This window comes from Bufo bufo, chromosome 2 (genome assembly GCF_905171765.1).
Source record: "Bufo bufo chromosome 2, aBufBuf1.1, whole genome shotgun sequence".
In the NCBI taxonomy this organism is placed as follows: domain Eukaryota; kingdom Metazoa; phylum Chordata; class Amphibia; order Anura; family Bufonidae; genus Bufo; species Bufo bufo.
In genome coordinates, this window is record NC_053390.1 from 518,266,866 (window position 1) to 518,278,482 (window position 11,617).

At 43.2% G+C, this 11,617-nt stretch overlaps 1 protein-coding gene across 1 annotated transcript in view; it reads right to left on the minus strand.

Annotated features, from left to right (window-relative positions):
* Window positions 1-11,309, minus strand: part of HGSNAT (heparan-alpha-glucosaminide N-acetyltransferase) — a 47,946-nt gene extending 36,637 nt beyond the window's left edge. The window contains 2 exon segments of the mRNA XM_040417909.1: window positions 2,383-2,495; window positions 10,935-11,309. Coding sequence (XP_040273843.1) covers window positions 2,383-2,495; window positions 10,935-11,031 — 210 coding nt within the window. The 5' untranslated portion in view covers window positions 11,032-11,309.
* Between the last annotated feature and the right edge of the window lie 308 nt (window positions 11,310-11,617).

An 11,617-nucleotide genomic window follows, 5' to 3' on the forward strand; every position in this document is an offset into this window, starting at 1 on the left:
ACTTAGCCTGCGTAAGTTTATTCATTCTCAAATCTGTTGAATTCACGTTACGTTAAAGTAGTTAAACTCTTACCAGTTTGAGAAGAATGGAGCTGAAATGAGTGTTTATTAGCTGTCAGGAATTCAGAGATAAGTTCTACAGATCAAGCCAACAAAGCAGCTTCCTGACGGATTCACTGTGAAGCAGAAGGCAATAGTCTGTATATGCACTGAATGTGAAAGCTGCACAGGAAACACTATTGACATTTTTTTTATAAAGACCAATTGAAAAACTATTTTTAGCCAGAAATTAGTAAAATGCAATGATAAAAATTGCCTATAAAAGGTGTCCAAAGCGACTGCTTATATGTATAGGTATAACTGTAAAAGTTCTCCAGAATAAAGCAATGGATCATTGCATTCTGCTGAACTAGTCCTATAAGGCATTGTGCCCCGTTTATCTGCGATTTTCCTGCTGACAGACTTCCTTTAAAACAGCAATTTCCTAGTCAATAATATAAACAGTAGAACTTTTCAGGTAATTTATCAAACTAGTGTAAAGCAGAACTGGCTTAGTTGCCTAAAGCAGCTGATCAGATTCCAGGTTTCTTTTTTGACAGCTGAAAGGAAGAATCTGGATGGTTGCTATGAGCAACTAAGCCAGTTCTACTTTACCCCAGTTTGATAAATGACCCCATTTGTTTCCATTACTCTACAATACCTCCTGCTATTTGAATAACCATCCAAAGTAGACCAGAAGACTACTGCAAAGGAAGTACAAATGGTGAGCGAGACAAACATACCCTACCTTGGAACTTTTTCACCTTCAATATCTGCATGATCAAATGTAATAGTTTCTTCTTCTACTCACCCCCATTTTTAGAAACCTTCAATCACACTTCATGCAAAGATCAGACATGCTGCAATATTGGTGGTGGAAAAGTTTCACAATCAATCAGCCAATGGTTTAGAGAATAGTCCTAAACACAACACATGGCAATATATACGTGGGTCAATAGGTCAGAGAAGGTTGGGTAAAGACCACTTGGGGCTGATTCACATAACCGTGTAAGTCAAGGAAACACTGTCCATGACCTACCTCCACTACCCTGAGCTGAACTGACTGCACCATAATATTTTATGACACAGTCAGTTCCTAACTGATTGTGGGTCTATTGTACTGTACTCACATGATTATGTAAGTACAGTACAATAGACCTGTGATCACATATGAACTGACTGTATCATAACACTATGATTCAGTAAGGTCAGGTAGTCGCGGTAGGTCAAGGAGATGCACCCGACATATGGACAGTGTTTCCCAGACAGTATGAGTACAGTCCTGTAGTCCTTAGTAGAATTAACAGAGCTCTAATTCTAATCATAAATGTCTAAAATATTCCCTAGCTAACAACTACCAGTACTTGTGACAGGTTTAAAGGGAGCCTGTCACCTCAAAAATACGTTTCAAAAGTAAGCACATTGCCATGTAAGGTAGGTGTCCTGAAGCATAACCATACTTTTCTTGTGAAAATCCAGTCCTCTATACCTGAGAAATCCCTTTTTTTACCTTTTTCGGTGCACCTGGTTTCAACTTTGTCATTGATACTGGCTCTAAAATCTCTTGGACTATCATTTAAATGAGAGGAGGCACTGGGCAGTTTTGCTAGTGTAGCGATGGTGCACCAAACAAAGCGCCCTCACACATGGTCCACTCAAAATCTTAGCTGCATAAAAATAAAAAAAACATTTCTCAGGATTAGAGGACTAGATTTCCACAAGAAAGCAGTGGGGTACCTTCCATGGAGGCAAAGCACACAACTATTATAGTCCTGGGGGGGAAGGGGCTGGCACTGAAACTCCATTGTCCGTTCCCAGCATGAAAATATTGCATTTTCATAGAACCACCACTAGGGGGGCACTGTTGCAGTGAATAGTAACTAAAAATTCCTATGCATGGAGTTCCCCCTAGTGCTGGATGCAGACAGTTTCATAGTATAGTATATGATGAGAAGCAGCAGACATACTGTAGATCTGCACAGGGAGATTTATCAGTGTATTTATGCCAATATGTTTATTACATTTTTTACTTTAATTTTTACTCAAAATTTCTTCAACTTAATATTTAAAAAAAGCCAATTTGTCAGAAATGTGACGGTGGCACTTTGTGTTCTGCATTGTGAGATAATGATTTCCACACACATACTGTGACGGGGGACCCATACTAAGTCCTGAGACCCCCTAAAAGAAAAAAGGTATGGTATTGGTTTCAGGGCACCTACCCTACAGAACGGTATGCTTTTTTTCAAATACATTTTGGAGGTGACAGACACCCTTTAAGCGCTTACATCTCAGAAAATAGAAAAAAAAAAAAAAAAAGACAAGAATAACAAATGGCTTTACCTGGTAACACTGGTCGGAACGCCAATAAACAATAAACTTCTCATGGGGCAAATTATTGTTAATTAGCAGAAGAGCTTGATCCATTTTTAGATTAGATGATCTTTTTGAAAGACCTATATTAAGAAAAGCATAAAAAAAAAAAAGATATTAGAATATAAAAAAAAAAAACACTGTAAAAGTATAAAAATAAAGTTAGTGAAACCTCTGAAACAACCACCCAAAACTGCAACAAAAAGTCGTCTGCTATAGGGACAGCCCTCTTATAGAAGAGGACAAGGATGCATAGTATATGATAGCATTAGAATCTGTCTTAAGAAATCTACCCCATTTTTCCAAAAAGGTGGCCTTTTGGAGAGATTTTTCTGTACTTTCAGGGTATGTCCACATGTGACTGAAAATACAGTGGAAAAGTCAGCTGGAAAAATAGCAGCAATAACTCCATGTATTGTATGAGGTTTTGCCTTGGAAATGGCTGTGGGTTTCACCTTCTCCATTGCAAAGGGCGAGATCCATGGTGAAGATCTGCAGCATAAACGGACAGTCTGTAAATTTCAAAACCACATTCCAGGGCAATTTACGCTGCAGCTTTTTTACACATCGAATGGATGTGATTTCTTAAATTCGTATCGACTTTGTTGCTACTGTACAACACTGCAGAATTGCTAGCCACAACAGCAAATCTGGGAATTCTTCACCATTTACTTATGCCCCATGCCCCCTAGAGTGTATGGTCTAATGAAAGGCCCCCTGCTGCTCCTGTCTTGCACCATGGCTCCCATTTGGCTATTTCCTGTACCTTGAAAAAATGTGGGGGATTCAGTCAGCACAACCCTGTATGCAGGTGCACATCGCTATTGCGAAATACATATACAAACTCAAAAACACAAATGCAATAGCACTCTGCAACCAGCACTCTGCCCTGCCTCTATGCTGGATGTTGAATGAGGCATTGGTGTACATTTTTTTTTTTCTTTGTAGTATATATTGGAGGCGTGGCGATCTCCATGCAGTCATGCACACCTGACCAGTTAGTCTGCCCTGGAGGCTGGTTTTAAAGTCAGTATAAAACTGAGTTTGCTTATATAGCACCTACCAGTAGCCATTTGGCTCCAGGAGAAGTATATAGTGGGCTCAGCATGCATGTTGGTACTTGCATCCCTGGATCCGATGAAAGCTGTAATGGCACCGGACGGGGTTAAAAGCAGAGTGTGCTTGGCGTGCATGCTGTACCTGCGCTCCCTGGACTTTGTGTGGCTGTCATGGCCCATAAACAGGTAGGAACTAGTGTTAGGGACCACTCATAGAGGCGACCTTGACGTGGTGAGTGGCTTATTACGCTTTGGCCAAAATGTACACCAATGCCTCATTCAGCATCCAGCATAGAGGCAGGGCAGAATGCTGGTTGCAGAGTGCTATTGCATTTGTGTTTTTGTATTTCCTGTACCTTGCCTGTTTATTTCCAGGGTATGGACATTGTCACTAGTGCCACTGCGGTCAAAGACTGGCTTCATCAGTAATGTGCCTCCAAGCGATATGATATGTTCCACTTGGGGACGCATCACCACTGAACCCAGTCACTGGCTGCAGTGGCACAGGTGACCATGTCCATGCCCTCGCCAGAAGTAACACCAGAAGATAGCTGAAAGTTCCAAAGAGCACAGTGGCCACCATAACTCTTAAATGGAAGAAGTTTGGAACAACCAGGACTCTTTCTAAAAGGTGACTGTTCCACCAAAGTAAGTAACCAGAGAAGAAGGGTCTTGGCAAGACAGGCGACCAAGAACCAAATGGTCATTCTGTCCGAGCTCCAAAGTTCCTGTGTGCAGAGAGGGTAAGAAACTTGCAGAAAGTCCACCACCACTGCAGCACTCTAGCGACATGGACTTTAGAGTAGCCAGAAAGATGCCTCTCCCAGTAAAAGACATGACAGCCCACCTAGAGTTTGCAAAAAAGAACCTAGAGGACATGGACTGTGAGAAACAAGATTCGCTGGTCTGATGAAACCAAAATTGAACTCAATTCTAAGTGTTATGTCTGGAGGAAACCAGGCACTGCCCAATATCATCCATACACATATTAACATATACTTTTTTTGCCATACTCTGCAGGATAGAAATATGTAGTGTACTTTGCTTTTGCATGCTTTACCTCCAAACATAAGACAAAAACGTGATGTGAACGCAGTCTAAAAGGACCTTTACTGGAGATTTGACTGCTGCCAAAGAGTTCCATTCTCTATATTCCAGGAACTGTTGTTGGATAAGCTCCTACATGCACTTCATAGATAGGACATCTATCTAGGTGATGACATGGGAATTGTTTCAAGCTGTATCTTCATTTTAAAGTTTTTTTTAAGTTTTTTCATTTTAAAATGTACGTCATACTTCACAAGAGAAAGTGATGCGTAGAATGCAATTCATTAGATCAGGATTTGGATTTTTTCTAACAAAAACACAACTTAAAATATTAATGTAAGGCAATATAAGACAATGATGGGGAAACCACAATGGGGGAGGTTATACTGATGAATGCAATTTTAAAAATGGGTTGTTGGAAAACACCTTGTAGCTGGTAGATGGGCCCGACACAATTTTGATTAAAAAAAAAATGTACACAAAAAGCTTCTGATTTTCAGATAGTAGGTATAGCAGTAATGCAATTCTGATTTTATCCATGTTTCCAGTGTTTGCATGTGTCTTTGCACATGGAGCAGTGTGCCACTGCATATAGTGTGTACTTGCTTTTGAACTGCAGCTATAGTAGCATGCCTCTGTACTTTATTTCATATTGTTTGGAGCTGTCACTTTGTTTTTTTTGCCGCAACCAAATGTCTATGAAATACCAACATACTCCCATGTGATAGCATCCCTTCCGTCAATTAGTATAAAGTGTTCCAAATAATGTTCCCAGCAGATCTAGAATAGATAAAGCCATACTGCTTAACCACCACTAGAGGTCTCCATTTCTCTCTGGTTGTTATAACAACTGGCCACTCAGAGCTCAGCTACGGAAGCCTGTATGAGACAAAAAACCCATAGAGTGTTCGAAATTCTGTTCCCGTCCGGTAGCTCTCGGACTTTTCTCTGCTGCTACTTAACGTGGCCCTGTAGGTAAGAAACCGCACTAATCATGGATTGTTAGTGGTCTCATTTAAGCTTTCAGGGTACATTGCAATTTAAAAATCCAAAATCATTCACATCTGGTCAGAAGAGATGTTTATTAGAAGGGGTTGTGTCATATCGCTAGGATATGCCACCAATGTCTGTTAGGCGCAGGTCCCACCTACCTATAGAACGGAGAACGCAATTTGAAGAAGAACAGATGGCACATGTGCGGCCGCTCTCCATTTATTTCTATGGGAGCGCCGAAAATAGCTGAGCTCTGGCTCGGCCAATTCTTTCACGCCCATAGAAATAAACGGAGAGCAGCCGCACATGTGCCGTCTGTTCTCCTTTACATTGCGGTCTCCATTCTAGAGACAGTTGAGGGTTCCAGAGGTGGGACCTGTATCTATGAGACATTGGTGGCATATCCTAGAAATGTTTGAGATGATACAACCCCTGTAAGACATCATTCAGTACATTCTGATGTTCCAATTTAATATATCTATATGTTGCATATAAAAATACAAATGAAAGGTCTGGCTGCACACTATTATAAAGTGTATACATGGCTAGTATCTAATTAAAGAGCATTTCCACCCAAAATGTGTAAAACTGGTTGAATATTAGTATTCTGGATCAAGGGTATCATGTCCCCCTGGATTATTTGTATTTCACTAAATTTCTTAACACCTACCAATATTTCCAGTGGTAAGGAATGACTGATGTACACAGTTTATTGCTTGTTTGAGATTTCATTAAGAAATTTGGTGAAATAAATTAAAATAAATAATCCAGGAGACATAATCTTCACTCGATCCGTATTCTCATTAGATTTACCAAGCAAGAGTGAAGCTTGATCGACCAACAGCCATCTCTCCCAACTTCCACATAAACATATACACTCGCTTTGGCCAGACACCTTTGGCAGTGGCTCTTCTACCAGGAATTGGGCACATCGATGTCAACTATTACAATCCTTTCTCCCCTTAAAAGGGTTTTCCGATATTTTAATACTGATAAACCATCCTCTGGATAGGTCATCATTATCTGATTGGCAAGGGTCAGACACCCGGGACCCCCGCCGATCATCTGTCTGAGAAGGCACCTCCGCTCTCTTTAAATCTGCCCACATACATTGTTAGCTGATCCTGCAAAAAAAAAAAATGCAGGTTCAGTAACTTTTATGTAATAAGGCCAACCTGAGTCTTGATGGGTTTCAACAACTAACAGTCTGATATGCCACAAATGCCTGAACAGTAGCAGTCCAGGTGTGGCCACCACTGATGCTGAAAATGGAGGTTCACTGTCCATCAATCCCCGGAGAGAGGTCGTGGTGCACGAAGATACAATGATAGAAAAATATCTAGTCAATGTATTCCACAGTAACAAGGTTTAAAAGGCTCATGAAGACATATGGTCCTTGTGGATAAAAACTAATTCCTAGGGCACATACTTTGGGTTACTTTTAGGACACTTCACCATGCATTGTATTTGCTTATTACTAGATGAATGCATGTCACTCATGTGAAACGGGTTTCTGTCACGCAGAATAATTTGTTGCATAAGGAGTTAGCAGAAGGGACATTTTATTACTCGTTTTTGGAAGATGGAAACCAAGAGGAAGCATATAAGGCTACTTTCACACCAGCGTTTTTGCTGGGTCAGTCATGGATCAGCAAAAACGCTTCCGTTACTGATAATACAACCGTCTGCATCTGTTATGTAAGGATGAGTCTCTAAAATCATTGTAAGTCAATGGGGGGGCGGATCCGTTTTCTATTCTGTCAGAGAAAACAGATCCGTCTCCATTGACTTACATTGTGTGTCATTCTGGATCCGTCTTGCTCCGCATCTCAGGACGCACTGAAAAACACTGCTTGCAGCGCTTTTGTGTGCGTCATGGGAACGCAATGAAACAAAACAGAATGCATTCTGGTGCACTCCGTTTTGTTCGGTTCAGTTTTGTCCCCATTGACAATGAATGAGGACAAAACTGAAGCGTTTTCCTCCGCTATTGAAACCCTATGAGGGATCTCAATAGTGGAAACGGAAAGCGCAAGTGTGAATAGTCCTTTCTCTTGATGGGAGAGAGAAAAATGCAGAATTCACATGGAAGGTGTTTTGTGGAATTGTTGTTTCTGAACATGGACGTGTGCATGAAGCCGTAGGGACCTTGCTAAAGAGCACCATCATCTACTTGGAAGGTGCCTCCTCCACAATGAAACTTCCTGTAAGATCATGCAAGGTGAGCCTGTACCCATGATGTATAATAATTACTAGAATGCCATTACAGAAGGCCCGTAGTACATCAGTACTAGACAAATCCCAGGAACCAAGCACTTCTACAAAAAGGTCACCAGTGCCTAACTTCTTGGGTAATTTAAGGGATACTGCTGAAAGTGCTAACTACCTGGCTAATGAATTACACACAATGTCAAGCTGACACCTAAATCTGTAGTCATTTTGGCCACAACAGTGGTATATAGGAATGTGGTAACACCATGTTCAGACTATTTATTTTCTGCCCCTGACAAGAACATGGGTGCCTACATTTTCTTAAAAGGGGTTGTCCGAGTTCAGAGCTAAACCCGGACATATCAATAATTTCATGCAGTATCGCACAGGGCAAGGGCTCTTTTATTTACTATAACACACTGCCGGGCGGAGGCTTCCGCCCAGCAGTGTGTTCAGTTAGGTCACCGGCTCTGATGGGCAGGCTTTAGCACTGCCCTAGCAGTTTTACAGGCTAGGGCAGCGCTAAAGCCCATCCATCAGTGCCGGTGACATCACCGTGCTCACTGCTGGGCGGAAGCCTCCGCCTGGCAGCCTGAAGGATAGCCCGGTACGTCACCAGAACTCCACAAAATGCCTTTGCCCTTCACACGTAAAGCTAAAATGCCAGAATTCTTGCTATTTTTGTCCCAAATCCTGGTGTACATGCCTTGCACCAGATATGCATGTACTGCAAAAACAAACAACAAAGTTAGGGCTCATGCACACAACCGTTGTCTGTTTTACGGATCCGCAAGACGTGGATACTGGCCGTGTGCATTCCACATTTTGCGGAACAGAACAAAAACTTTTTCCGTGCCCGTACAGTTTTTTTTGTGGAACCATTCCCTTCAATGAGGTCACAAAAACAAAGGAAACAACTGTGTGCATTCCGTGTCTGTATGTCCTATTATAATCTGCATTACGGACAAGGATAGGGCTATTCTATTACGGCCCGGACGTTCCGTTCCACAAAATGCACACAGCCAGTATCAATGTTTTGCAGATCTGCAATTTGTGGACCACAAAGCAGGTAAAACGGTTGTGTGCAGGATCCCTTAATCAACACAACCTATAAGAAAACCTGCAAATTTATTTCACTTTATAGGATGCGCTGTTTTTTTTTAGTGCAGGCCTCTACACAACTTTGGCGCTTCCCCTAGCAAGCCGTGCAACATACTAAAATTAGGGCTGAAGCGATTACTCGATTAAGTCGAGTAACTCGACACCAAAAAAAAACTTGGGGCAAATTTTTTGCATCAAGGATTCGTTTGTGCCATGTGACCATTGAGCGTTAGTGAAGCACTTGCTATTACTCACCGCTCCCTGGTCACCCGCCGGCCGGCACTGCACTGGTTCCTGACATACACAAATTGTCAGGATGTAGTGTACATAAGCGCCCACTATGACCTGACGCTGTGTGACGTCAGGTCCTAGTGCAGAGTGTGAAGAAGATGATCTCTGGAGTGTCGGCAGCGCCCCTACAGGAGAGGTAAGCATTTTATTTCACTGGCGCTGGGGACTTATGGCTAGGAGGGGGAGATGGTGGCACTTGGATGGGGGGGGGCGGAAGCCGATGGCACTGGGGGACAAAATCTGCAACATTAAATACGCGTATAATTCATAATGTATGTGGCATATAATTTGGCACATAATTCATTATAAATGCCCCCCTTAGCATGTATATTAGACATTTAGACAAGTAGAGAGAAAAGGGGGCATGGCTTAATAGTCCTAAGAGGGGCCAAGCTGTGCCAACATTTTGACAAATTATATTGGTCTAAATTAAGCCAACCAAGAGGTGGCATAAGAAAAAAGAAAAAACACTTAAAGGTCACAGACGAGCCATTTATCGGGGATGTCTACTTATGGAGACACTCATTTCCATTGGTCCAGGTGGCAGCAATCATATGGTGAAGGAATGAACACTCGTTCTCTGGCTAATCATGTCTTTTAGGCTGGCACCAAATTTTTGGTGTAAACAGCCCAGAAACCATTATTCTCTACAGGGACAAGAGACCGCTATTTTCCATACCGAGGGGATGAATACTACATGTCAATGCAACTCTCACCTCCTCTGACGATCAGGCAATTATCAGGAACGAATGGTTCATTCTCAATAATTACCAGTAAGGTGCACCAGAGATGGAAATCTACCACACAGCATGAGCATGTCTGTTTTAGGCCTCTTTCACATGGGCGCGTGTGCCCCGTGGTCGTGCTGCGGCCTGCAATGCACGAACACCCACCATGGGGCAGCCGCAGCTGCACTTGAATGGGTCCGCGATCCAGCCGTTCCGCAAAAAGATAGTACATGTCCTATCTTTTTGTGAAACGGAAGTACGGGACGAAACCCCACGGAAGCACTCCGTAGTGCTCCCGTAGGGTTCCGTTCCGCACCATTCTGCATCTCCGGACCCATTGAAGTGAACGGGTCCGCATCCGTGATGCGGAATGCCCACGGAACGGCACCCGTGTATTGCAGGTCCGCAATACGGCAACGGGGCGCACACGCCCGTGTGAAAGAGGCCTTAAGCCGTCTAAATTAAAGGGGTTGTCCAGCTCTTCAACACTTCGAGTTTTTTATTATTTATTTTGTACATCCTTTTTTTTTCCCTACCATTTGTGGTCTTATCATAGAAGCCTATGAGAAAAATGCCAAAAAAGCATGCTGAATTTTGAAAAAAATAAAAATACAGCATTGATCGAAACGCAAAATCAAAAACATTTCAGCACAAAAAAAAAGAAATGATATAATATATACAAACACCGCAAAGTTCCATATGTGGATCCAGCCTAAATGACACAGGCATCTGAAATGTATGGATGTAATTAGAGATTAGGGCTGCCAGGACCAGGTTCTGCACCAGGTTCGGTTGCGGTGGTCTCCACGGGCAGCATGTCTTCTCCGCCCTATGGGGTAGCCACTTGTTGCACGACCTCCATGGTGGAGCCTTACTATGTACATATTATTTACCCCAACAAAATAACCACATGTATCATTTTATCAAAATAATACTGAAAGGTCATGGCCTGCTGGATTATGCCCATCAGAAGGGGGAGGGCATGAAGCTCACCTTTCAGGAACCCTCATTCTATGGCAAGCTGTCCTAGATGTAAGCACTGGGGCATTGCCCACTGACCTGGCATCAGTTAGCACCAGGCTATGGTACTTACCGTCTGCATGCTGGCTGGTGCAGTTGACCAGCAGGATGAGGCTCAGGGTGGACAGTAGGCACAAGCAGTGGGCAGAGGTGGGCCATGCCAGCCCCATCCTTCTCCTGTCACTGCCGCTCTCCTCACTCTTCGGCTCTTTCCACCTCTTCTTCCGCCTCCCCCTCCGTTTTCTTACTTCCTCCCTCTTTTCCAGGGTTTTCTCGCCGAGAGGAGCCCTCCACCCTAGCTCAGAAAGCAGCCGTATATCGGAGTCTTAAAGCTGCAGCACACGGGTCCGTGCTTCCTATTTGTACTATCTGGCCGTGTATGTCCAGTCGGCTCCCCTCCAGGGAACTCTCTGTTGGTATATTCCTTCCTTCTCGTAAAAACTGTCATCTCACACAGCGTCCAGCCGTGCTCCACCTTAAAAGTCGCCGGCTGCAGTCAGAACTCCAGCAGGCGGGGGGCGGGGGAAACTACCGGCAGCCAATCACAGATCAGACACATATGGGCGGGTGACTGAAGCGACCAATCCTTGAAGACGAAATGAAAGCCTAGCGAGCGGCCGTTTTGTGTGTTAAGGTGGAGAAGCTGTCTTTATTATGGTACCTGCCAGGAACCAATCACATCCTGCCTATAGGGGGCGCACAAGGTGTAGTGTTATGCTAGTGCCCATGGGACCCATACAACATAAAAAGCAGCAT